Source organism: Amphibalanus amphitrite, unplaced genomic scaffold, assembly GCF_019059575.1.
Source record: "Amphibalanus amphitrite isolate SeventyFive unplaced genomic scaffold, NRLGWU_Aamphi_draft 001543F_arrow, whole genome shotgun sequence".
Taxonomy (NCBI): domain Eukaryota; kingdom Metazoa; phylum Arthropoda; class Thecostraca; order Balanomorpha; family Balanidae; genus Amphibalanus; species Amphibalanus amphitrite.
In genome coordinates this window covers 46,139-74,109 of record NW_024883036.1, presented here as the reverse complement: position 1 = coordinate 74,109, position 27,971 = coordinate 46,139, and the positions used below count along the sequence as shown (strand labels likewise).

Genomic DNA, 27,971 nt, shown 5'->3' with positions numbered 1-27,971 from the left:
TAGTGACCCTCTCCGCCCTCACCTAGGCGGGACTGATGGCCGCAGCCTTCTTTAGTTCGACGCTGCACTGTCGGGAGCGTGGCCGGCGGCAGCAATTCGTGTCTCCCAGCTCTGGGAAACCCTCGAAGGTGGGGCTGAAGGGCAGCAGGCGGGTCCACCGCCATCTGGGCACGAGGGCAGAGCGATACATACCCAGTAAACATGCCGACGTCGGCCCGACGTCGGGCCGAGGCTCGGCCCGACGTCGGCCCAACGTCGGTTCAAACTCGGCCCGACATCGGCTGGACGTCGGATATGCCCGCATGTTCCGACGTCCAGCCGAAGTCCAGCCGACGTCGGGCCGAGGTCGTTTGCCGAGATTGACACTTTGGCAAAGTGATACTTGCCGACTGGCCTTTCTATATGAACTGGGCCCGGCCCTGGTGAGTTGCCGGGGCTGAGCCTGACCAAAGGATAGGCCGAGCAGCCCCCAAGCACTCACCGCACCCGGCTACGGGCGAGCTCGGTTTACGGGTAATCCCAAATGGGATAAAGTTTCCCGTCCAGTCTGGATCAGGGGGTTGCGGCGTGGAGGAAGATTTGAGTTTCCTGAGGATATTTTGAATACAGAAGCTCTTTATGAAACATGAAACATGTATTTTATATTATTTTAACGGTCAAAACAGCGGCAGATGTCGGTCCGACGTCGCCCCGACGTCGGCTGGACCTCAGCAATTGATCTCGGTCCGACGTCGGCCCGACGTCGGCTGGACCTTAGCAATTGATCTCGGTCCGACGTTGGCCCGACGTCGGCTGGACCTCGGCTGGACGTCGGTACATGCGGGCATATCCGACATCCAGCCGACGTCGTGCCGAGGTTGGACCGACGTCGGGCCGACGTCGGCATGCCGATGCCGAGTTGCCGACGTCACGGCCCGACGTCGGCCGACGTCGGGCCGACGTCGGCATGTTTGCTGGGTAGTTAGAATACATTTATAGCAATGTATTTATGCATGCAAATGTACAAACATACATACATAGAAATTAAGAGCCTTATGTTAATGTGTCATGCCAGTCACCTTTCGAGGAGGTGCATGCCCCAGGGCAGGCGGTATGTGGGGTCCCTGTCGGCTCCCGCGGCGGCTCCCGCTGTCAGGGCTCGCCACCGGTCCACCCCGCGCTCCTTATCAGTGCCTGACGGGTGAAACCACGGACGTATAAATAAACTGGACTGACGATCCCAATGGACCTCCTATGGAAGATAGTGAAGCCGACAAGGCGCCATTTTACGTTGCCAAAAACCCGTGCTCTGAAAGGTCATCGAACCATTACAATTGGAATTGCGTCTAAACGGATGATCTAATCGAGATACTGGTGGTACCGTTCGATGGGTAATGCTTTGAGGCAGGTGATGATGCATGTCACAGGTCATTCGGTGTCACGTGGCGCGTGCCACGTGCCGACAAAGTCGGGAAGGGCAAAAACCTTTAAGCGACGCTCCAAATTAAACGGTGGGCGGCACAGGTGCAAAATTCACAGGTCACATGTCCCGGTGTTTGACCATTAACATATGGTATGCTCGGCAGCAGGCGGTGCGGAATGCACGCGCCAGGGGCGAAAAACATGTTTTGAGGATGCATCCTCCGATTCCGGAAAACCTTGACCTGGGCACACCAAATTTGGCACACTGACACTACTGGACACGCGCTTTAAGGTGCTGTATAAATAGGCGTGCCTGGGTACACGGTGCACGTGCTGTGCACGTGCAAACCTTTTGATGTTGCACTCTGTGTCACACATGCGGGTAGGGCGGGTAGCGCTGGCAAGCTCAAAGTGCCAAATTTACACAGGCCACCCAGAATGCATTCCAGCATAGTAATTTAGCATATCTATCTGCTGGTGAACCCCAAAGGTGCGCTCTGCACGTGCAAAAAAATTATCCGCGCCGGGCGGTGGGGATGCTTGGACACCCCATGTAGGTTTATGCAAATATCTCGAAAACGGCGTTGTGGAGCGCCGCCGTTTTTAGCACACCCTTTCATGCATCTTTTTCACACATGCTGCATAACTTTCGGACCCAGGTCACTCAAGGTTAGGTCACCAGGTTACGTCCAAGTAGCCTTACCTTAGGAAAAGTTATAATGCCCGTCATAGCTACACAGACTGAACAATCGGTCTAAAACGTTGGCGGTGATTCCTAAGAGCACCATATAACTAGATAGGTATACGTAAAGTATCCTAGCCATAGTAAAGTATCTTATCCATAGCAAAGTAGCTTATCCATAGTATGTAGGTGTCAACCACCACTTAGGCGTCGTAACATATTACGAAGGCACTAAAACTAAAACTAAATGCAAACTGTAAACTGAATGCTATGTCTTTTCGTGGTTTCAAGCGTTCAAACATGTGATATGATGTTGGTCACATGCAATATGGTGGGTGTCAAGGTCACGTGAAAATTAGGTCAAGGTCACTGACCTTTAATGACCTTGGTTCACCTTTTCGAGTTTTACATGTTTCTAGGACAGTTTTTGGAGCTGATTTCGAATTTAGCATTCAGTTTAACATTTAAGAAGTTATAGTTTTAGTGCCTTCGTAACATGTTACGACGCCATCAGTGGTGGTTGACACCTACTATGGATAAGCTACTTTACTATGGATAAGATACTTTACTATGGATAAGATACTTCACGTATACCTATATGGTGCTCTTAGTAATCGCCGCCAACGTTTTAGACCGATTGTTCAGTCTGTGTAGCTATGACGGGCATTATAACTTTTCCTAAGGTAAGGCCACTTGGACGTAACCTGGTGACCTAACTTTGAGTGACCTGGGTCTGAAAGTTATGCAGCATGTGTGAAAAAGATGCACTTGAAAGAGTATGCTAAAAACGGCGGCGCTCCACAACGTTGTTTTCGAGATATTTACATAAACCTACATGGGGTGTCCAAGCATCCCCACCGCCCGGCGCGGATAATTTTTTGCACGTGCAGAGCGCACCTTTGGGGTCCACCAGGAGATAGATATGCTAAATTACTATGCTGGAATGCATTCTGGGTGGCCTGTGTAAATTTGGCACTTTGAGCTTGCCAGCGCTACCCGCCCTACCCGCATGTGTGCAGAGTGCAACATCAAAAGGTTTGCACGTGCACAGCACGTGCACCGTGTACCCAAGCACGCCTATTTATACAGCACCTTAAAGCGCGTGTCCAGTAGTGTCAGTGTGCCAAATTTGGTGTGCCTAGGTCAAGGTTTTCCGGAATCGGAGGATGCATCCTCAAAACATGTTTTTCGCCCCTGGCGCGTGCATTCCGCACCGCCTGCTGCCGAGCATACCATATGTTAATGGTCAAACACCGGGACATGTGACCTGTGAATTTTGCACCTGTGCCGCCCACCGTTTAATTTGGAGCGTCGCTTAAAGGTTTTTGCCCTTCCCGACTTTGTCGGCACGTGGCACGCGCCACGTGACACCGAATGACCTGTGACATGCATCATCACCTGCCTCAAAGCATTACCCATCGAACGGTACCACCAGTATCTCGATTAGATCATCCGTTTAGACGCAATTCCAATTGTAATGGTTCGATGACCTTTCAGAGCACGGGTTTTTGGCAACGTAAAATGGCGCCTTGTCGGCTTCACCTGAATGGAGGTGGTTGCGGGTCCAGTTTAATTATACGTCCGTGGGTGAAACACGCTCCTGGTCAGTACCTGACGGGTAAAACACGCTCCTTATCAGTAGCTGACCGGTAAAACACGCTCCTTATCAGTATCTGACCGGTAAAACACGCTCCTGGTCAGTACCTGACTGGCAAAACACGCTACTGATCAGTGCCTGACGGGTAAAACACGCTCCTTATCAGTACCTGACGGGTAAAACACGCTCCTTATCAGTACCTGACGAGCAAAACACGCTCCTTGTCAGTACCTGACGGGTAAAACACGCTCCTTGTCAGTACCTGACGGGTAAAACACGCTCCTTGTCAGTACCTGACGGGTAAAACACGCTCCTGGTCAGTACCTGACGGGTAAAACACGCTCCTTATCAGTAGCTGACCGGTAAAACACGCTCCTTATCAGTATCTGACCGGTAAAACACGCTCCTGGTCAGTACCTGACTGGCAAAACACGCTACTGATCAGTGCCTGACGGGTAAAACACGCTTCTGGTCAGTGCCTGACGGGTAAAACACGCTTCCGGTCAGTACCTGAAGCAGAACACGGCCCTATTCAGTGTTCTTTTGACAAAACGGTCGCCCGCCTGATAGCATATACGGATTGCATAAACTTCAAACCCCTTGCAGGTTGGATCAGTATATCTGAATGATTATGGAACTGGCGCGTGTATTTTTTCTTCAAAAGTTAGCTTGAGGATATAAAATGCGCCGAGATACAAAGATGCAAAGATTGCATTAGGACTAAAATGCAAATACAAACAATCTATTGACGGTGATATTACCTGGAATAGTGTTATCAAGAATGGCAGATATTATTCCAGCCATGAACATTGCAGTCGATAGGACCACGTAGCTCATGTGGTCCAGCGTCGGTATTCCCGTGGTCAGAAGCTCTGGGTTCTTTTCAATATAGCCAGGAATAACCTAAAACGGTTTAGGCAATGGTCACAAAAAAAGAAGCGGAAGCCGGTATATTCGTGCCTACACCAATGCTTGAACGATGAGTAGCCAATACAGTGCATTTGTTGAATTATCTGCAATGTGAATATGCTGACAAAAAACTGAGGGTACCTGTTTTTTCTTACCAATGCGATGAGAATGGAAAATCCAACCACATACATGTTTCTTGGAGAATTCATATCAATATATTGCAGTGGAGATAGACCTGTAACACAAACGCAGTCGTTAGATCAGACGGTCATTAGATAAGACGGCACGTGCAAACGGTGAACATAAGATAAAATTTGTCAAGCAGACATGTATGCAAATATTAATGCAGATGATTCTGTTAGTGCCGTAGGTAAATACTCTAGTTCGTTTTTTTAAGGACTTTGGCTCCAAGTGAATTTGTTTTCAAATAAGCACGTGTTTTAGCGAGAAAAAAAAAACGGGCAAAAAGTGAACCTGAGAAAATTGAACGTCGAATTTTTCTAACATGTAATTTTTTCCCGATAATTTCCATAGGTACGTGCAATTTTTGGGACTAGATATTAGAACAGTAGTGACGTCATGCTGTAGAGCTTGTATTGCAATGTAACGTATAAATACCATAGACGGAACCGTTAATTCGATTAAACCTCGGCGACAGTGAAAAACAAACCAAAACAAAGTTTCCCCCAAATTTGTCGACACATCGTACGGACATTGGGTGCTTGCTGTCACCAGCGACGTCATCATGGTTAATTTTTTTCAGTACAATTTATGGGTGCTTATCACAATTTGAAATCGAATATTTTTCGGTACGAAATTATCGACCAGACGCTGAAGCTGCCAAACCTCACGTGAGAGCTTCGAAAATGAACTGGGAGCCAGCGTCCTTTAAAGAAAAGCGCACTATAAACCATGATGACTCAGATCAAGGCCAAATATAGGACTCAGATACGGGAGGATATGGGTGCCTAATAAGATTTCCCGGTCGACTCATTCCACGGTTTGTTTCACGTTCATCTATAGAAGATACAGCCACTCTCCCACCAGCCAATCAGAGGCGGATCCTGAGTGACGTCATTCCTGACCCACGCAACGGGTTCTCTCATCCCTCACAACGGTAAATTGACTAAAACTTAATTTTGCTATTTTTGACAGCACTTAACCCGCGCCCTGATGGGGGCAATTTTGGCCCCATTGTGGTTTTTCTTTAATAGCGAGAGAACGGCGGCGCGCAGCGCGGCCAAATTTTGGGTACCTTACCGAGCATTAATTTGACACCTTCACACAAAATTTCAATTCACAGGTCACCTCAGGTCAGGAGTTATTGAGGTCAAACTGAGGTCATGTTCGAGTAAAAATGAGCGAAAAACATGACATCTTGAAACGCTCACCAATTCTACAGTTAACAAGCAATTTTAAAGTTCTTTATGTGGTTGTGTAGAGAAAAGATAGCGCTACCACACTACTATCGCGGATTTTCAAAATTGAGGGATCTGTACCCCAAAAAATAAAAAATGATTTTTTTTACAAAAACTCAAAAAAATTCCAAAAAAATTTCGAATTTCGAAAAAAAACCGGAATAAAGTGATAGTCCCTGCGCTCTTCGATATACATACCAACTTTTAGATCGATACCTCTTTTTTTGGCCAAGTTATAGCGAAAAAACTTAAAAATTGATGACGTCAAATTTTTGAACTCAATTTTAGCAGTTCTAGATCTGGTAGCGCAAAACGGAGACCACCATTGAACTCCCCGTGACGAGCTGCATCGAATCGATACCCATTTTATGCAAAAATATCAACTTTGAAATTTGACCCAATTTGACCTGACCTTCACCTGACCTTGACCTGACCTTGACCAAAACGTGACCTAAGCTGGCCCAAAAGTCTGTCTGACCCACATTATCGCATTTGTCATGTAAAATGGACCATAAAACGTGTATCACACGACACTTTCATATTGTGACCCCCCCAGTGACCTGACCTCTGTGACCTGACCTGGTATCAGTGACCTCAAATAGCAAAATATGTGTTTGAAGAACATTTCCCCATCGATGATTTTCAATGAAATGCATTTTACTCGATTTTACAACCCATTTCTTGAAATGGCTGTAAGCGGTGAAAATTCGACCTTTGACCTGACCTGTGACGTCGTCGGTTTGACCGAGGTCAATGAAATTGGGTCACAAGGTAGTTCCCCGCTGGGGCTATCCAACGCCGTTAACCGCTTGTCGCTACGTTGCGTGGTTCTCGAGATCTTGAGGGGGGGGGGCCAAAATGGCCCCCCATCAGACCGCGTTGATCGGCAGACCCCATCAGGGCGCGGGTAAATATGAAATAAATTGTTCCACCATTGATGTCAATAGAAAGGCCAGTCTATTTTCTAAAATGAAAAGAACAAGCACCAATTTGCTATGAAATGGAATGTTATAGCTAGAGAGAGAGAGAGAGAGAGAGAGAGAGAGAGAGAGAGAGAGAGAGAGAGAGAGAGAGAGAGAGAGAGAGAGAGAGAGAGAGAGAGAGAGAGAGAGAGAGAGAGAGAGAGAGAGAGAGAGAGAGAGAGAGAGAGAGAGAGAGAGAGAGAGAGAGAGAGAGAGAGAGAGAGAGAGAGAGAGAGAGAGAGAGAGAGAGAGAGAGAGAGAGAGAGAGAGAGAGAGAGAGAGAGAGAGAGAGAGAGAGAGAGAGAGAGAGAGAGAGAGAGAGAGAGAGAGAGAGAGAGAGAGAGAGAGAGAGAGAGAGAGAGAGAGAGAGAGAGAGAGAGAGAGAGAGAGAGAGAGAGAGAGAGAGAGAGAGAGAGAGAGAGAGAGAGAGAGAGAGAGAGAGAGAGAGAGAGAGAGAGAGAGAGAGAGAGAGAGAGAGAGAGAGAGAGAGAGAGAGAGAGAGAGAGATAGAGAGAGAGAGAGAGAGAGAGAGAGAGAGAGAGAGAGAGAGAGAGAGAGAGAGAGAGAGAGAGAGAGAGAGAGAGAGAGAGAGAGAGAGAGAGAGAGAGAGAGAGAGAGAGGAGAGAGAGAGAGAGAGAGAGAGAGAGAGAGAGAGAGAGAGAGAGAGAGAGAGAGAGAGAGAGAGAGAGAGAGAGAGAGAGAGAGAGAGAGAGAGAGAGAGGAGAGAGAGAGAGAGAGAGAGAGAGAGAGAGAGAGAGAGAGAGAGAGAGAGAGAGAGAGAGAGAGAGAGAGAGAGAGAGAGAGAGAGAGAGAGAGAGAGAGAGAGAGAGAGAGAGAGGAGAGAGAGAGAGAGAGAGAGAGAGAGAGAGAGAGAGAGAGAGAGAGAGAGAGAGAGAGAGAGAGAAGAGAGAGAGAGAGAGAGAGAGAGAGAGAGAGAGAGAGAGAGAGAGAGAGAGAGGAGAGAGAGAGAGAGAGAGAGAGAGAGAGAGAGAGAGAGAGAGAGAGAGAGAGAGAGAGAGAGAAGGAAGAACAGGTAGACAGACAGAGCACAATATAAAGTGTGTTGAATGTTGACCAACGTACCAATTCCGGCAATCATAGCGAACAGGGCGACAAATGCGCCGCCGTAAATGGCCGCCGGTATCGAGAGAGCGAGAGAGCGAGAGAGCGAGAGAGCGAGAGAGCGAGAGAGCGAGAGAGCGAGAGAGCGAGAGAGCGAGAGAGCGAGAGAGCGAGAGAGCGAGAGAGCGAGAGAGTGAGAGAGCGAGAGAGCGAGAGCGAGAGCGAGAGAGAAGGAAGAACAGGTAGACAGACAGAGCACAATATAAAGTGTGTTGAATGTTGACCAGCGTACCAATTCCGGCAATCATAGCGAACAGGGCGACAAATGCGCCGCCGTAAATGGCCGCCGGTATCGAGACGAACAGTGCGCCGAATTTGCCCACCAGGCCGAACAGGATCATGTAGACGGCGGATAACTGCACCACACGGCGGCTGCCCACCTGACGACAGTGAAACAAAACTGCATTTACACTGGTTGTTAAAAAATAACTTTGATTGAAGGAACCGTAATACCAAAAGTCAAAACCTTCCGTGATTCCATTTGTTTTTTCATTCAAAAGTGTCAAGCAATAGATGTTAAGGTAGGGCAGAAATGTTTACCTGTTTGTTTTGAGTCAATAAGTCAAAAAGTTATGAACAGATTTGGGAAAAATTGTGCATGCGGCTTTTCAACTAACTCGTGTTTCGATGTAAACCCGCGCCCATTATAAGGGGGAGGGCAAAACAGCGCCTCTCCTTTTCAGTCGATATCTTTTAAATATGAGGTACTAATTAGAAAGCATCTTGTTAGCCCCATACAGGAGCCATGATGCTATGATTTTTATGGTGCTAAAAATACACAACTCAAATAGCACCCTCTTAGCCTGCTTAAAATATGCCGGTGGGTGGTGGTCGTTTTTTACCATGGTACTTAAGTGCATTTAGCTGCTTGGTGGTGCTATTTTTTTTTTTTACAGTGTACGTCTAGGTCAAGGACGGTGCGCCGTCAAAAACGGCCAAAATCACACAACAGTGGTGAACGGCCCACATGACTCGCTTCTGGGACAAGAATATTTGGCACCTATCAGGTCCAGACCTGAACCCGATAGACTTGGCCGATCGACTTCGCCACCTGGGCCATCCTGAAGAGGGAGGTGCGTGCAACGCGACACGGCAGCATCGCCGCTCTGAGGCTGGCCCTCGAGGCGGCACGGTCAAATCTCGGCGAGTTTACTGCGCGGCGCTTGAGCCCCTCCGCAGAGGGACGTGTCGAGGCTGAGTGTTGAAGGCCAAATGTGGCCACATAAAGTCATCATATTGTCGTTGCAATGTGTATGTACATGTTACTGAATATACAATAAACGTGTGTTACAAAAATCAATTCAACTTCTTTGTTCGGGACCGAAATATTTTGAGCAAAATCCAGAGATAAATATTTATGTCTCCCTTTCTACCCTCAATAAGCTCCGAGAAGGATATGTAAGCTCTGACTGACCCTGGTGACGCCGATGATGCCAATGTTGCCGCTGTAGCTTGTGGACGCGTTGGCGGCTCCAAACAGTCCCGAGAGGATGCCGCCCAGACCCTCGATGGCGATGCCACGATTGATAGCATGTACGGGCGGCGCCGACGCGCCTGAAATCGAAACACGATTCAAAATACAGCCGTACAGTCTCGTGACTATACACCGTCACACACGTCATGCATTCCATCCGCCACTGCATAAAGTATGTGACAAAGAGCACCGACATGTTCATTGTATTGCCTTGGCAGTTTTGTTGTTGGATCATATGCATTATGTATTTCAAAAGAACAAAGAAGTCTGGCCGTAAGTATACACAAAAAAATCGTTTCTATAAATGATTAGAGAAAATGAACTTCATGAAACGAATCCGTCTGAAGCACATAAATCACATTGAGCTTTTCACGGGTGCTCACCGGAAATTTTGGCGCATGAGTAGTAGTCTCCGATGGATTCGACGATGGAGGCCAGGACGGCGGCAGTCATGCCCAGCACGGGTCCGATGTGGACGGTGGGGGCGCCCCAGCGTCCGATCAGCGGCAGTTGCAGCCAAACTGCCTCGCTCAGCGCCTGGTACATACATACAGGAGGTAGGTCAGGACGGGACTGCAGGAAGTGCAAGACAGCATTGAATGCTGAACAGGAAAAAACGGGGCATACAGAGTAGAATGCTTTCCTTGGTGCAAAACGCAAGATCGTATGTGCGAGTTTTGACATTTGTTTGCTGAACCACACCAGTGCAGTGATACAAAATAAACATAAGGAGACATATCCACTTTGCGATGAACATTTTTACATTGCTAAATGAAAAAGAAATAAACACCGGCTTAAATCTGTAAGGCCTTACGTTGAGATTGTGGTCTGTTCTGGCCGCGGAACCGACCGGCAGTATGTCTGCGTGGGTCAGTATGGCGCACAGAGACCAGCTAATCATTATACTCAGCAGCACCTGTCAGCAGGATAGAGCACCAATCACTGACACGAACATGAGCAACAATCTTTGAGCAGCAGGAGCTGGAAGCAGAGTACAGGGGAATGCAAGACAGGGAATACGTAAGGACGACACTAATCTTTTTTTTTTTTGCACTTGAACTAAACAGTAATGTGTTTACCGTTTTGATGACATTTTCTTTCATGAAACCTGTTTTCTCGTGCTACAAATGACTTGGACTACTTGATAAAACATATGGCCATCCATTGCCCTCGCCGGCACAGGCCATTTTGCGTCCTTCGACGGCACAAGGGTACGCCCCCCTCGCTTTTGGCCCCTAATCGAGCTAGAGCTTCGCCGAAAGAAACGAGCGCATAGCCCCTGACGAAAAGAAGCCGATGATACCCAATTTTAAGGTCGTTGGTCATCGGATGACCTTCCAGGTCAGGTCAATGACCCAAAAGTCGGGGATATTGGGACCTATTATAACGTCGTAGAGTGTGCCTGCCATGAGGATTTTCTTGATGCTGATCACGAATATCATGTTGGTTTTGATCACAGATGATGTATTTATGCATTTAGGCCAGTTCGGGTCAGGTCAAGTCAGGTCAACCGACCTGACCTTCAGGTGACCTTAACCCTAATGCATGGGAACAACATCAAATAACATGTTTGAATGCTTTGAAAAACCCTAATGCCTAATGTAATAATACCCTATTGCACGAAAAAACTGCAAAAACGCGGCTAATGCGAGCCGACATACGCTGAATCGCTATTCCAGCTAAACATGGTCTCGAAAAGTAGGTCACAGGTCAAAGGTCATTTGGGTCAGAGTCATGAAACTCTTAGGGTAGGTGTAGAATTAATGAACGTGAAGATACTGCAACTTTCGTTGCGATCGATCCCTTTTTACGCGAGTTATTTGCGAAAAACATTAGGGGGGGGCGGTTAACCCCCCGCTTAGGTTTTCCTCCCGGCAGGGTCCCCTTTCCTTTGTTCATCAACCTCCCTGTGCCGGCGAGGGTTAAAGAGTGAAATCATAGCAGCTCACCGGTAGAAGCTTGAAAATGGGAACACGAATCACTCCTTTACTTTTCCTTGTGCAATATGGAAAGGGTATCTTCACGTCTCGTAGATACTGGCTGAATAAAATCACCAAAAACATTGTTCTGAAAAGGTGAAATCTGTGAGTTAGGTCACAGTAAGGAATTTACGGGGATTTCATGATCCTAAAAGTATCAAGTGGCATCTCCGAAATGAATATGGACCGGATCAACTGTAGCACGCTACATCTTGAACATTTAACGTAGTATCTTTTCGGCACGGCTCGGTCCGGCAGTCCCTCTCCCTCGCAGTCCGGCCACACGCCTAGCCTCGCTTTCCCACACCCAATCCCCCCCCCCCCCCCCAGTTCCCCTAATCTATCACTGTCCGCACAGAATGGGCAGCCGTTAAACTCCCATTAAGACGCGCGCTTTTGGAGACAGCTACCGCAGGATGAACGATTCGAACCCCAACAAGTAACAGCTGGATCAGTAACATTGTCAACAGCTCATGGACCCACGCAGAGGACAGATAACGGCTGGGAGCGCTGGATCAGTAAGATATGTCAACAGATCATGGAGCAGTGTCAAGGATGGATGCCGGCTGGAGCACACAGCCTCCTTTGTCGGGCACAGCAACCCAGGGTGAGTGACCCTGGCAAAACAACAAGCCGCAAGCAATGACCTGTAGTTCCAGAGATCTCCGCAGAGGAAGAAGGCGCTGCGTTACGGCCACACCCCGGTACGGTGGGCGGAGCAAGAGTGACGTCACAGGGGCGTTGGCGGCAGACGAAACGGAAGGAAACAATAGTTTTAATAAAATGAAATTGAAGAATCAAAATTAAAAACTCGAAAATCACAAACCTTTCGGGGATTGTTTTATGCCAGCGATTACTAAAATGATAAAGCACTCAACACGAAGACGATTCGACGGCCAAAAATTGCAGGCACAGAGGAGCAAGGTGACTAAACAGGACAGAGGGCGCCATCTTACGGGCCCACCCACAAGAGGAAGGCAGAGGAAGATGACGTCGCAAGGGCGTGGCAGTCACCCCCCCCCCCAACTATAAAAGGGTGCGCCACCCAACCAGAGGTGAATCACAGTCGAGCAGCCGAGAGTCACAGTCCACAGCTGGAGCCGGAGACGCCATCTGGGAGCCGCCGTCAGTCCGGGGTCACCCGCGAGAAGCCTCTTCAGTTCGAGTGATCAGAACCGAGGACAGCAGCCGACGCTTGTGACCACACTGAGAAGCGGAAGCGCAGAGAAACTCCAGAATGTGAGTGTTGTTGAAAAGTCTGCTCAATCCCAATCCTTGACCCCCCCCCCCCCTGCCCAGCCTGCCGTGCCGTGACGACTGCCAAACATTTTCGGTTGCCATAAAATGCACTCTCAATTGGAATTGGAAAACTTAAATTACTTTGAACTTATTGGTCCAGACACCCTAGTAGCATATTAGGATCTGAATTTCGAAGTCATGTCAGAGTCGCCAGCAAACCGTTATTGTCAGTTGGAGTTCACGATTAGGCCCAGAGCGAGAGGCTAAAATTTGAATAAGCAGCTCATGGTCACGAACGTTGAGATTGATGACCGGATGTGTGACAGCGTTGAAATGTCTTTGTCTTCGGTCAAGCTGGTTCGTTCGATTTATTATGGGCGATGGCCAGGTGCGTTTTGAGGTTGGAACGTTTGTGAAATTAAGGGTTTAGATTCGTGCTGTGCTCACTAAAAGTTGCATTGCGAAATCATTGGTAATATTGCTGTAGGAATTAATTGCGAAGTCGAAATCAATTATAGAACAGGTAAATACGGTTGAAAAGGAATGTAATGTTTTAAGGCGGCGACTGATTCATGCGATCGATCTATGAATATGGCTATGAGTTATGATTTTCGACAGATACGAATGCTTGAGCTTACGGCGGAATTTCTTCTGTTACTTACGTGCAGAGTTGCGAGCAGTGGTTTGAGGTTGACGGTTTGACACTTTGCGACTTTAGATGGTCACTTTGCGTCATTGAAATTGCGAAATGTCGAGTAACAGGTAGATGTAGAATTGTTTGTGGTTAGAACTAATATGCGACTAATATAGGTACCGATCGTTGTGCTTTTGTAGAATAAATACTAGAAAGGACCACCTTTGTTGGGGAACGATTAAAGGGGACAGGAATTTAATCAAAAAAAAAACTTACGTGGAATGGAGCTGATAAGATGTCGAACAGGGAGATATTGCAGCGATATTTTACCAGATTCACACTCACTGACACATCCGGTGAATCTACCCGGCCAGAAGAGACAACACGCACGAGCACTGTACCGCGAGTGTTGGCGCGCCCATAGCGGCGTGACTGACTGACGGTGTCGACGCGGCGCCGGCCGGCGGCCGTCGTAATCGTCGTTCCCGACGCGGGCGTTGAGCCGCCAGAGGGCGCGAAAAGCAGCCACAACAGGGGCAGTGGGTTAGCCGTAATTGGGGCGCGTGCGGTAGGTGAAGGTCACGTATAGGAGCCTAGTTAGTTGCGGAAAGTTGCAACGGGATAAGAACGTAGACAGTTAAATATGACATGCTATATGATATCTAGGACTGCACTTCGTTTGATGCGCATTGTTTACTGCTAATAGGATGATTTAAATTAGATTCCCTATGAAAGGCTAGGGACCCTATGACAATATTCTGGCACTCTATATAGATAATTTGTTTAGGTAACTAGTAGCCCATCAGAAGCTATCGAACGAGTTTCAAGGGGGCATTTCCGTTTGAGCATTCAGTAATTCACTATGATACGGTGGATCACAACCAGACGGCAGATCGATGCGTGTTAATTGGTTCTAGATCATATGTCTGATTAAATCAAGAGCGGTTCAAGGTCTGCTAGGATTGTATACGAGAACTGATGATAAGGTTCACGCGTGCAGCAGCAATTAGGACTTGAGATTACGATTAGGTTCGGATAAATTATGCGTTTCTGTTATTCGCGTTCTTGCGAGTTAGCGCCAATAATTACTCCACCAATATTGGCACAGGGCATTTTGAGGCACAGACGGCTTGTTTGCCCGCCTCCTATGGCGTAACGTTTACCAGCATGACTGTATGAGACACAGATGCACTTCTCTAAACCCAAGTCCAGACCGGAATAATAAGAGGGACACACCGTCACGTACGCAGGGCATATGCACGTTTTCCGCCAGTGGTACCGGCCACTGTTAGTTTTCCCGCTTAGGTAACACTGGGTGAGAAGGCAGTGAGAGGTTTCTACGGCAGGGGGAAGGGGAAGATTGGCACAGTGTGCAGTGGAGAGTAAGTTATGCCAAAGGCAAGAAGCCGAGGGTCAGGGATGAGTCACCCAAAAGTGCGGATAAGGCGAGCCGTAGTGTCCCGAATAAGTCCTCATACTTATTTTGTAAAGGTACCTTAATCGGTACTGGACAGCCTCAGGGGAGGGAAGAATGTACTCCAGGACACGTAAGGCCTTGAAGAGTAAATCCCATGGTTTAAGGAGAGTTCCTGAGGAGAGTTCCAGGATAAGAACGGTGGTCCCTGGGTCGTGAACGGGAATGTTACACGCGGACCGGAAGAGGGCATAGGTAATCTCTCCCGGTAGAGAGATAAGTCGGATATAAATCGTGTATGTGTGTACCATAAGTCTATCGGACGTGTAGTGAATCCCATAAATTAGTAGGGTGGATATTTGTGTACCTATAATAATTCTGGACGGCCCTGCGATAAGTATCTTTGTCGCCGGTTAGCGGAGCATGCATATGGATTTCGGAAAGAGACATTTATCTCGCCGGGGAGACCATGGTTTGTAAGACGCCTAACGCTATCGGAGGGAATTTCGGGGGCTACCAATTAAATTTGGGTGAACACATGAAATGTGAACGTAATGCGAGCAAGGATGTGAGAATGGTGACGTATGAATCTTAGAGTAAGGCCGATAGGAATTTGGTAGAATTCGGTTACGGCAGTCGAACAAATGATTCTCGAGGGCAACTGAAACTAGCAACGCTAATACGAATTAAGTGGGCAATTTTTCTTAGTGGGGAGGCCAGTGATTTAGGAATGGGTGACTGGACGAATGATCACATTCCATTAATCAATGTAATTACCACCCATAAGTTTGGCAGTGGTCATCGGGACTTCGAATGCCCTGTCCTTCACCCGCCCAACTGTGCCGCAAACCCAGCTGATCGGATCCCTCTATCCCTAATCCGAGCAGTGAAGAAGCATCTCGTGCATCATGGTCTATACAATGAACAGAATCATCAAGCCTCTAAATTAAAAGCATCTTCCATCAGATGTATTTGTACGCAAGGTGGATCTGGATCTACATCTCTCCCAGGTGGACGTCACTCGAGATCCCTATCAGGTGGATCACATCTTTCTCAGGTGGATCTCATCATCACCATCTGGATCTACATCTATCTCAGGATCTCATCACTATCTGGATCTCTCACTAGATCTATCTCGGGATCTCTTCAACGACTCTCAAGCTCCCCTGTTCTACAAGCTCTACTATCGAGTTCTTTCCAGCAGCAAATAGCTCTGTTCTTCTACAACCAGCTGAACGACAGAGGATCGCGGTGTTTGATGAACCGCAACGATGCAGCAGTGTTTACCACGCCCCTCTCTTCTTTTACCTCGCTACAAATGGCCGAACCCGAAGTTGATGAATTGAAAGTCAATCGTATGGAGAAGAGGAAGAAGTTGAAGAATAGAGCAGGCGTTCGAAATACTGGCAGCAGTGGAAATGAGCGTGCTGCAGGGGTCGATATGAAGAAAGAGGATGAGCTAAAGAAAGCTGTGTGAAGATGATGAAGCTTATGATGGTTGCTGATGACAGGAAGTTGAAGAATTGAGCAGGTGTTCGAAATACTGACAGCAGTGGAAATGAACGCGCTGCAGGGGTCGACGTGAAGGAACTGATAAGAGGAAGCGGTCTTACGAATACTGAAAAGGACATAGAAGAAGTTGTTGAAGATAAGATAAGGAAATGAAGCTGTCTCGTGAACAAAGGATCAGACTAATACAGAAGACAGGCCGAAAATGAAACTTGACAATTGTTTGCATCAGCATATCAATTCTTCTACGTTCTGCTGTACAACAAGTCCAAGTCATGGTCAGCTGCTGTATTGCAAAGGAGAGCTCGAACTTTCTAGAGTATTGAGGATAAAAGGACAGCAATATCAAAAGCAGAAGAGGAAGAAGAACAGGCGGAATGCTCGTGTTGTACTGAATCAAAATCAAACACGGTCGTCTTCACAACACAGCCAAGGCGATTATCATGTTGGTGAACGAGGAGAGGGTGCCAGGATGCTGCAAGACCAACTGCCAAACGATCCATTCAGATGGGCTGCTGCAGAGATCACCCACCTGGGCTGCTGCGACGGCTGTCACCTGGTCCGCCGAAAGGTCGCTACCTGAGCTACCACGGAGGTCACCTGTGCTTCCACGGAGGATGCATGGCCCTCGCGTGCTGCCTCGGAGGTCACTCACCTGAGCGGCCGCGGAAGTCGCCTACCTGAGCTGCCACGGAAGTTGTCACCAGGTCTGCCACGAAGGTCACCTACCCGGGCTGCCATGGAGGTCACCCACTTGAGCTGCCGCGGAAGTCGCATACCTGAGCTGCCACGGGGGTCACCTGGGCTGCCATGGAGGTCGCTCACCTGAGCTGCCACATAGCCTGCCACCCGGGGCGGCCACAGAGGTCGCGGCAGGGCCTGCCATGGAGGTCAACTCCCTGGGCTGCCATGGAGGTCGCCCACCTGAGCTACCACGGAGCCTGTCACCGGGTCTGCCACGAAGGTCACCTACTTGGGCTGCCATGGAGGTCGCTCACCTGAGCTGCCACGGAGTCTGCCACCCGGGCGGCCACGGAGGTCGCGGCAGGGCCGGCCATGGAGGTCGCCTACCCGGACTGCCAAGGAGGTCATCCATCTGGGCTGTCACGTAGGCTGCCCACACGGGCCGCCGTGCAAGCTGCCCACCCGGGCTGCCACGGAGCCCGCCGTCCGGGCTGCTGTGGAATGTCCCCACCCAGGCTGCCATGGCAGGCTGCCACCCGGGCTGCCGTGAAGGCTGCCCACCCGGGCTGCCATGGAGGCTGCCACCCGAACTGCTGTGGAAGCCGCCCACCTGGGCTGCTATAGAGGTCTTCACCCTCCTGAGAAGCCGCTTACCGGACGGCCACCGACGACATCAGGCTAACCAAAGTGGTTGGTGCCCGTGACCCGGATCTGGTGAACGACAAACTGAGGTGGGAACGAGGAACAACAGGTGCGTGTGTGTACTGTACTAGGTATACGATGTCATGTTGTAGGCGTTGCTGAAGATCAGATGATTGTGTAGATTTAGATGAGTAAGGGGTATGACTTTTTCGTATGAGTTGCGAGGACGCAACTAGGGTTGTTTGGACTGAAGATGTAGCACGCTACATCTTGAACATTTAACGTAGTATCTTTTCGGCACGGCTCGGTCCGGCAGTCCCTCTCCCTCGCAGTCCGGCCACACGCCTAGCCTCGCTTTCCCACACCCAATCCCCCCCCCCCCAGTTCCCCTAATCTATCACTGTCCGCACAGAATGGGCAGCCGTTAAACTCCCATTAAGACGCGCGCTTTTGGAGACAGCTACCGCAGGATGAACGATTCGAACCCCAACAAGTAACAGCTGGATCAGTAACATTGTCAACAGCTCATGGACCCACGCAGAGGACAGATAACGGCTGGGAGCGCTGGATCAGTAAGATATGTCAACAGATCATGGAGCAGTGTCAAGGATGGATGCCGGCTGGAGCACACAGCCTCCTTTGTCGGGCACAGCAACCCAGGGTGAGTGACCCTGGCAAAACAACAAGCCGCAAGCAATGACCTGTAGTTCCAGAGATCTCCGCAGAGGAAGAAGGCGCTGCGTTACGGCCACACCCCGGTACGGTGGGCGGAGCAAGAGTGACGTCACAGGGGCGTTGGCGGCAGACGAAACGGAAGGAAACAATAGTTTTAATAAAATGAAATTGAAGAATCAAAATTAAAAACTCGAAAATCACAAACCTTTCGGGGATTGTTTTATGCCAGCGATTACTAAAATGATAAAGCACTCAACACGAAGACGATTCGACGGCCAAAAATTGCAGGCACAGAGGAGCAAGGTGACTAAACAGGACAGAGGGCGCCATCTTACGGGCCCACCCACAAGAGGAAGGCAGAGGAAGATGACGTCGCAAGGGCGTGGCAGTCACCCCCCCCCCCAACTATAAAAGGGTGCGCCACCCAACCAGAGGTGAATCACAGTCGAGCAGCCGAGAGTCACAGTCCACAGCTGGAGCCGGAGACGCCATCTGGGAGCCGCCGTCAGTCCGGGGTCACCCGCGAGAAGCCTCTTCAGTTCGAGTGATCAGAACCGAGGACAGCAGCCGACGCTTGTGACCACACTGAGAAGCGGAAGCGCAGAGAAACTCCAGAATGTGAGTGTTGTTGAAAAGTCTGCTCAATCCCAATCCTTGACCCCCCCCCCTGCCCAGCCTGCCGTGCCGTGACGACTGCCAAACATTTTCGGTTGCCATAAAATGCACTCTCAATTGGAATTGGAAAACTTAAATTACTTTGAACTTATTGGTCCAGACACCCTAGTAGCATATTAGGATCTGAATTTCGAAGTCATGTCAGAGTCGCCAGCAAACCGTTATTGTCAGTTGGAGTTCACGATTAGGCCCAGAGCGAGAGGCTAAAATTTGAATAAGCAGCTCATGGTCACGAACGTTGAGATTGATGACCGGATGTGTGACAGCGTTGAAATGTCTTTGTCTTCGGTCAAGCTGGTTCGTTCGATTTATTATGGGCGATGGCCAGGTGCGTTTTGAGGTTGGAACGTTTGTGAAATTAAGGGTTTAGATTCGTGCTGTGCTCACTAAAAGTTGCATTGCGAAATCATTGGTAATATTGCTGTAGGAATTAATTGCGAAGTCGAAATCAATTATAGAACAGGTAAATACGGTTGAAAAGGAATGTAATGTTTTAAGGCGGCGACTGATTCATGCGATCGATCTATGAATATGGCTATGAGTTATGATTTTCGACAGATACGAATGCTTGAGCTTACGGCGGAATTTCTTCTGTTACTTACGTGCAGAGTTGCGAGCAGTGGTTTGAGGTTGACGGTTTGACACTTTGCGACTTTAGATGGTCACTTTGCGTCATTGAAATTGCGAAATGTCGAGTAACAGGTAGATGTAGAATTGTTTGTGGTTAGAACTAATATGCGACTAATATAGGTACCGATCGTTGTGCTTTTGTAGAATAAATACTAGAAAGGACCACCTTTGTTGGGGAACGATTAAAGGGGACAGGAATTTAATCAAAAAAAAAAAACTTACGTGGAATGGAGCTGATAAGATGTCGAACAGGGAGATATTGCAGCGATATTTTACCAGATTCACACTCACTGACACATCCGGTGAATCTACCCGGCCAGAAGAGACAACACGCACGAGCACTGTACCGCGAGTGTTGGCGCGCCCATAGCGGCGTGACTGACTGACGGTGTCGACGCGGCGCCGGCCGGCGGCCGTCGTAATCGTCGTTCCCGACGCGGGCGTTGAGCCGCCAGAGGGCGCGAAAAGCAGCCACAACAGGGGCAGTGGGTTAGCCGTAATTGGGGCGCGTGCGGTAGGTGAAGGTCACGTATAGGAGCCTAGTTAGTTGCGGAAAGTTGCAACGGGATAAGAACGTAGACAGTTAAATATGACATGCTATATGATATCTAGGACTGCACTTCGTTTGATGCGCATTGTTTACTGCTAATAGGATGATTAAAATTAGATTCCCTATGAAAGGCTAGGGACCCTATGACAATATTCTGGCACTCTATAAAGATAATTTGTTTAGGTAACTAGTAGCCCATCAGAAGTTATCGAACGAGTGTCAAGGAGTCATTTCCGTTTGAGCATTCAGTAATTCACTATGATACGGTGGATCACAACCAGACGACAGATCGGTGCGTACTAATTGGTTCTAGATCATCTGATGAAATCAAGAGCGGTTCAAGGTTTGTTAGGATTGTATACGAGAACTGATGATTAGGTTCACGCGTGCAGCAGCAATTAGGGCTTGAGATTACGATTTGGTTTGGATAAATAATGCGTTTTTGTTCTTCGCGTTCTTGCGAGTTAGCGCCAATAATTACTCCACCAATATTGGCACAGGGCATTTTGAGGCACAGACGGCTTGTTTGCCCGCCTCCTATGGCGTAACGTTTACCAGCATGACTGTATGAGACACAGATGCACCTCTCTAAACCCACGTCCAGACCGGAATAATAAGAGGGACACACCGTCACGTACGCAGGGCATATGCACGTTTTCCGCCAGTGGTACCGGCCACTGTTAGTTTTCCCGCTTAGGTAACACTGGGTGAGAAGGCAGTGAGAGGTTTCTACGGCAGGGGGAAGGGGGAAGATTGGCACAGTGCAGTGGAGAGTAAGTTATGCCAAAGGCAAGAAGCCGAGGGTCAGGGGTGAGTCACCCAAAGGGCGGATAAGGCGAGCCGTAGTGTCCCGGATAAGTCCTCATACTTATTTCGTAAAGGTACTCTAATCGGTACTGGACAGCCTCAGGGGAGGGAAGAATGTACTCCAGGACACGTAAGGCCTTGAAGAGTAAATCCCATGGTTTAAGGAGAGTTCCTGAGGAGATTTCCAGGATATGAACGGCATGGTCCCTGGGTCGTGAACGGGAATGTTACACGCGGACCGGAAGAGGGCATAGGTAATCTCTCCCGGTAGAGAGATAAGTCGGATATAAATCGTGTATGTGTGTACCATAAGTCTATCGGACGAGTAGTGAATCCCATAAATTAGTAGGGTGGATCTTTGTGTATAATTATTCTGGACGGCCCTGCGATAAGTATCTTTGTCGCCGGTTAGCGGAGCATGCACTGGATTTCGGAAAGAGACATTTATCTCGCCGGGGAGACCATGGTTTGTAAGACGCCTAACACTATCGGAGGGAATTTCGGGGGCTACCAATTAAATTTGGGTGAATACATGAAATGTGAACGTAATGCGAGCAAGGGTGTGAGAATGATGACGCATGAATCTTAGAGTAATGCCGGGTTCACACCGGATTCCGGACCGGCAAAATTCCGTCTGCCGGGCCGGAAAAATGGCCAATTCCGTGCCGGAAAATTGAAAACTGGTGTGAACCGGCAAATCTGGCAACTTCTTTTGACCGGTCCGGCAGGCCGGAGAGCCAGATTTTCCGGTCCGGCAAAAAGTTGAAATCATCTCAACTTTTGCCTTGCCGGATAGCCACCGTTTGTGATATGAAATTAAGGCACGAGGGAAATAATGTTATGTTTCAGCGCTACAGGCCTAATTTAACCAACGGTGCCCTAATAGTCTCGCGATTTTTCACGAGAATATAAAATTCAAGCGTAAATTTGACGGCGTTTCATTTTTATTTCAAAACATTTGCATCTCAAACGGAGTGATAGCTACATTTCTGTTTTTTGTATTTCACATGACTCATGGCCTTTTCAAATTATAAATTAATTTCATTGGTTGAAAAATATCCATGACTTTATAATAAAAAAGATAAATATTATAAGGAAGCGGTGAAAAGGGCGAATTTGTGGAACAACATTGCGGACGCGCTGGTTGTAGAAGGAGCGGAGCCAGTATCTGCAGAAGAGATTATCAAGCGCTGGAGCCGGCCGCAGGACAGGTAGCACAATGTACGTATTGCTAACTTCCGTCGTCTACGAAGTGGAGCCAGCCGAGCAGATTCTGAAATCTACATTCTACAAGACGCGCTGACAACACTTCTCTGCCCTCGATGCCCTCCTACACAAGCACATAGCAGCTCGGGAGGGTGGAGGCAGTTTTGCCATTCAATCGCAAGTAGAAGATTCAGGAAATACGATGGTACTGAATGCCAAGGATATTATCCCGCGCCCTGCTGGGGGTGGGGGGGGGGGATATTTGAACCCTCCCTGTGGTTTTTCGCGAACATATCAAAAACGGCGGCTGTTTTTGGCACACCTTATCATGCATCTTTTCTGCACATGTAAAAATTGTAGACCAACCTCACTTAAGGTCAGGTCACCAGGTCACTTCAAGTGACCTCACCTCATACAAAGTTTCAACGTCTTCCATATGCTACATCGAGCGACCGACCTCTTTGAAACTCTCAGCGATTGATAAGGGCAACAATATGTACACAATTTTAATAAATAACTATCTCGGAATTTTGATATCGGTGACCTAAGGTCAGGTCAATTTTGTGACCCCCCCCCCCATTATAAGTCAATGGGAGAAAATTGATGCCAAGTTATGCGTTGGCTTGTTGTAAGTCGTCGACATTCGACCTGAAAATTGGTGAAATTCGGCTTTCCATTACCTCTGGTGGCCTGACCTTTGAGCTGACCAAAAAAAGTGACCGAATTAATTTCGTCATTAATTTTGACACTCTTTCGAACGCCGCCTTCCCCGTATCGCTACGTGGCCCAGGAGCCGAGTTAAAAGGGGGGATGTTAAACACCCCCACCAGCAAGGCGTGAAAATTTAGGACCCCCAGCGGGGCGCGGGTTATGGCAGTAGAGTTCAGTGACAGTCAGATGACCGATTTTGAGACCCAGCCATCTACATCAGCAAGCGTAATATCAAGCTCGCCGTCTCTAATGCGCCCTGCCCAGCCCTCAATTCCTCTTTGTTCGCAAGTGTTTTTAAACCAACAACAGCCAAAGCGCGATTGAAATTTATTAGTGTCTTTTTGTCGATACCCAGCCCGCATGCTGTAAATGTTAAATTGTATTAATCTTGCTAATATACCTATCACCAGTGAAGTATGGATGATTTTCGGTTGGGTGGAACTGCATCAGGGACTTGTAAAGCCGTCACACAAGTATATGTTCGATTTCAAAATAATTCGCGAGATTGCTTGGTACCTACTTATCGTACTTGATGGTTGATGATTATGACATTTCCGGCTCGACTTTCCGGTTTTCCGGTTCTAGCGACTTTTTTGACATCTAGCGACAATTTCAACATTTTGGTTCCGGCCCGGCAGACGGAATTTTTCCGGACCGGAAAACCGGTGTGAACCCGGCTTAAGGCCGATAGGAATTTGGTAGAGTTCGGTTATGGCAGTCGAGCAAATGATTCTTGAGGGCAACTTAAAACTAGCAACGCTTATACGAATTAAGTGGGCAATTTTCTTAATGGGGAGGCCAGTATAGGAATGGGTGACTGGACAAATGATCACATTCAATTTATCAATGTAATTACCACCCATATGTTTGGCAGTGGTCATCGGGACTTCGAATGCCCTGTCCTTTACCTGCCCAACTGTGCCGCAAACCCAGCTGATCGGATCCCTCTATCCCAAATCCGAGCAGCGAAGAAGCATCTCGTGCATCATGGTCTATACAATGAACAGAATCATCAAGCCTCTAAATTAAAAAGCATCCTCCATCAGATGTATTTGTACGCAAGGTGGATCTATATCTACATCTTCCTCAGGTGGGGATCTTCATCTCTATCAGGTGGATCTTTAGATCTCTATCTATATCTACATCTTCCTATCAGGATCTCATCACTATCTGGATCCCTCCCTACAGCTATCTCAGGATCTCTTCAACGACTCTCAAGTTCCTGTATCACCAGCTCTACTACCGACAGCATTACAGCAGCGAATTATTCTCTCTGCTAAACCAGCCGAACAACAGAGGACTGCGGTGTTTGATCAACCGCAAAGAAGATGCAGCTTTTTTATTCCTTCTTTCTTCTTTTCATTCATTCCCTTGCTACACAACTCACAGTAGCGACACCGGCCAGTGGGAAGACATCATTCCACGGAATGACTCGAAGAAACCGATGCCGAGCACCGTGATGGTACAGACGACCGTGATGGGCGAAATGAAGCGTAACAGCAGGCCAACGGCTCCTGTAGACGGGAACAGTATACGGTACGTACAGCCGCGATTCATTCATGATCGAGCTCTATGCATTTGAGTGTGTTATGGACTGGTCAGAAAAGAACGGTATCGTCTTTCTCGATTTCCCGCATTTACCGCAGGATCCCATTCACGCCTAGTTTTTTTTTCACTAATATCGGCTTTCGCAAAAGGTGAAAAGTTTTCAAACACCGATGGCGACCATAAGAACATAAATCTCTGACATGTTTCACGAGCATGCCTTGACAAATTTTTACAACGTACAAACATGATAAAAACGAGCCACCAGCCTGCTGCGCATTCCGTCCCTGCCTTTCGGTGTCCATAATCCACCGATGGCCCGTCAGCCGTCACCACCCACCGGTAGCACCGAGCAGCAGTTGTATGACCGAAGCCACCGCCAGCGCCCCAAGCAGTTCGTTGACCCTCGGCTGCCACAGCGCGCTGCGTTCCTCGGAGCTCATGTTCGCCAGCAGGTCATCATCGGGACACTTCCACTGGGGCAGCTGCATGACGGCGGCGATGGGCGCGAGGTAGGTCCAGCTCGGACCTTGTACGATCGGCAGCCTGCGGAGAGAGAAGGTGAAGCGATGTGAGAGGGGGTGAGACAGACAGTGGTGCGATATGAGGGTTCTCTGTTGGTGTTGAGGTCGGAGGCAGCCTGTAGGTCTGTTACGGATAGGGAGGATGTGAGTGGAATTATTTGGAGATGACGAGAGGCATCTACGGAATGGGAATGGTGGGAGAGAGAGACAGGCGGAGTAGAAGGCGGCTGAATGGTGATCGACTGGTTGTGGGCGTCTAGTCTATATCGCTTACCCTGCACCGCAGCAGAAGAGTCACAGTAGGAGCAGTGCTACGAGTATGCCAACGGTCAACGGCCTACGAGCCTAAGACATGGCATGCATTGGCCGAGTTGACCTGCTTTGATGTCCTGGCCTGGTGCCGAGGGTGACCTGATCTGACCTGGTGCCAAGGGTGACCTGTTCTGACCTGGTGTAGAGGGTGACCTGTTCTGACCTGGTGCCGAAGGTAGCCTGATATTCTGACCTGGTGCCGAAGGTGGCCTGTAGCAGCGTGGTGATGCCGGACACGAAGAGGGTAGCGTCGATAATGTAACCCCTCGCCGGGTCGTCGTCTGCCATGCAGGTCAACGGCGTCACCATCAGTGGCATCGCCACAGAGCCGTTCAACATCGTCAGGAATTGCTGCAACAGGAGGACAAAAAGCTGAAACCGGCTGAACCGAGGTAATCCCCAAATTGATGGTTGAAAGTTAACCCGCGCCGCGACGGCGCTCGGTGCCAACCGCGCCGGGCTAGGGGATGTTTGAACGCCATCCCATGCCATCCTCTAACTCGGCTACTGGGCCACGTAGCGACAAGCGGTAAGCAGCATTCGAAAGAGTGTCAAAGATCATGACATAAGTACATGTGACGTTCTTAGGTCATGTCAAATTTCAGGTCATAACAGGTCATTTAAGGTCGAATTTTGTCTATTCCATTTTTTTTATGTAAACAGGCGCAGAACTAGGGAACGAATAGAGTTAGAACGCCGCGGAGAAGAAGCGAGTTTGATAGCTCTTTTAACGTTCTTCCTGTTCTCCCTACCCTTAGCGTCGAAAAACATTAACGCTTTAGTCAACAGATTAGAGGCTTCACAATTTGTACATCTCGGATTTTTTTTTTCTTAAGGTCACATGAGGTCAGGTCAGTTGCGTCACCTCACCATTATTTCAATGGGAAAAATGAAAACTGCTATTTTGGCGCCGGGAACGATCTCAAACTATCTCAACCACACGGAATCGTGATCTCACTCCTTGCAAGTTTTTATGCTTCACCTTTGCATTGTTAACCTTGCATGACGTCATATATGGCGTCACCAAGCTTTTCGTCAATAACTCCTGTTCAAATTAAGCGAGCGACTCGAGAAATCCACCAATGGACTCGAGAAAACATGCAAAATCGAATGATATGCGACATGACCTCCTTCGACCAAGAGCGTGACCTGGGGCCTCTGACCTGACCGTGACCCGAGGTCAACACCTCAATTTGACCTCACCCAAACAAAAAGTATGCCATTCGACGCGCCTGAGCAAGGCGAGCACGATACTATCAAAATCGCGGTTCTGCGGCCATTTTGCGAAGTTATTTGCCAAAAACCGAACCGTACCTTGGACCACTTGACCTGACCTCAGAGGTCACCGGTTGACCTGAGACCTTAAAAGTGGGTACCGATCACTGCATCTCGTAACGGCGCACATGCTTGTTTTTTCAAGACGCTCTAGCTCCATCATGGGAGAAACGGCGAGGATGGGGGTCGTACCCGCCCCCCCGCCCCCTCGGCCCCCTCGGTATGTAGAAAACCAATAGGCCACCCCGGGCCCATCGCGGGTTAATTTTGTCATGCTTTGAATTAGAAAATCGGGTCTTCGGGATAGGTGATATTTTAGTAAGAAAAGCTGTTTTGAAAATTCACATGCTAAGCTTAGAATGGAAGCCCCTCATATCAATATTCTGCAAAATCGCCACTCAACACCTGTGCACAGCAGTGTCAGCCCTACCTGTAACCCAAGCAGCAGACACGTGTACCAGGGAGGAACATCATTTACGCCGTAGAGAAGCTTATGAGAAGGGTCGTCGGTGGTCTCAGAGGGACTCTGATCGTTTCGATCCGCTGTGTGCTGGCGCCTGTCTTCTGCTGAGGAGTTCTGTAAATGAAGCAAAATTGGACAGTTGGACAAAAGACGGACTTGATAGCGATTCTCAGCGCTTGGCTGGCATCGTCAATTTGACTGAAATTTCATAGGTGGTGTTTAGCCTATGGGCTGGCTTACACGTTACACTAAAACTCCGGAATTAAAAAAAAAAACTGATAAACCTACCCTTGATCCTCGTCAGACCTTTTCTTACTACAGGCCCGGGAACAAGGGATGGCGGGTTGTAGCGAGGGGGGGGGGGGCTGCCCCCGCCAGAGGCGGATCCAACTCCAGAGTTTTTTTTCGGGGGGGGGGGCAAACCATAACAATTTATCGATTCTTTCCATGCCTCGTCCATAGGCGTAATGCCGTTTGGGAGGGGCAAAAGCCCATTTTGCCCCCCCACCCTGGATCCGCCACTGGCCCCCGCTGGACAGCTGATCACTCCCTGATGCAGACGAGAGGCGCTACAACAGCTGTCGTCTTGTCTAGGTCACAACCAAGTCGCAGCCTATCATCCATCCGTTGCTTACCTGTGTGTCGCCACTGGCTGTCGACGCCGTCTCAGCCATGGCTAGGTACGTCCACCGATCCGTTGCCTCTCCACTGTCTCTCGCCGGTCTTTCAGTCCGCTGTTCGCCACCACTCCGCAGCACCCCACACCCGTGCACCCCGCTCCCGGGTATACTCGCAGCCAAGGCCTCGCAGCACTGACCCAACACTGACCGGCCGCGCGGCCTTTCACTGCTGCATCTGTCTGTCGGCGGTCGATCAAATATCAGCACGATAGGGCCTTGATCCTACTGCCTTGATCAGCACGGAGCAAGCAC

At 48.8% G+C, this 27,971-nt stretch overlaps 1 protein-coding gene across 1 annotated transcript; it reads right to left on the bottom strand.

The window, feature by feature from the left end:
• Nucleotides 1–22: 22 nt before the first annotated feature.
• LOC122373726 (solute carrier family 23 member 2-like) lies at nucleotides 23–27,960 on the bottom strand. The gene is made up of 15 exons (XM_043352069.1): nucleotides 27,675–27,960; nucleotides 27,007–27,153; nucleotides 25,495–25,652; nucleotides 24,806–25,011; nucleotides 24,308–24,434; nucleotides 11,515–11,632; nucleotides 10,380–10,481; nucleotides 9,949–10,102; nucleotides 9,506–9,645; nucleotides 8,324–8,471; nucleotides 8,053–8,112; nucleotides 4,745–4,824; nucleotides 4,442–4,583; nucleotides 1,059–1,173; nucleotides 23–164 (listed from the first exon to the last, which is right to left on the bottom strand). Exons 1-15 carry the CDS (start codon nucleotides 27,711–27,713, stop codon nucleotides 23–25), a joined length of 1,878 nt encoding a protein of 625 aa, XP_043208004.1. The 5' UTR covers nucleotides 27,714–27,960.
• Between the last annotated feature and the right edge of the window lie 11 nt (nucleotides 27,961–27,971).

Excerpts from the sequence above, each read along its gene's own strand:
- LOC122373726 (XM_043352069.1), bottom strand. The coding sequence starts at position 27,713 with ATGGCTGAGACGGCGTCGACAGCCAGTGGCGACACACAG. Across the intron at positions 25,012-25,494 it reads CAGGCCACCTTCGGCACCAG|GCTGCCGATCGTACAAGGTC; the intron begins GTCAGAATATCA and ends CTCTCTCCGCAG. Across the intron at positions 165-1,058 it reads GGCATGCACCTCCTCGAAAG|ATGGCGGTGGACCCGCCTGC; the intron begins GTGACTGGCATG and ends CCTCGTGCCCAG.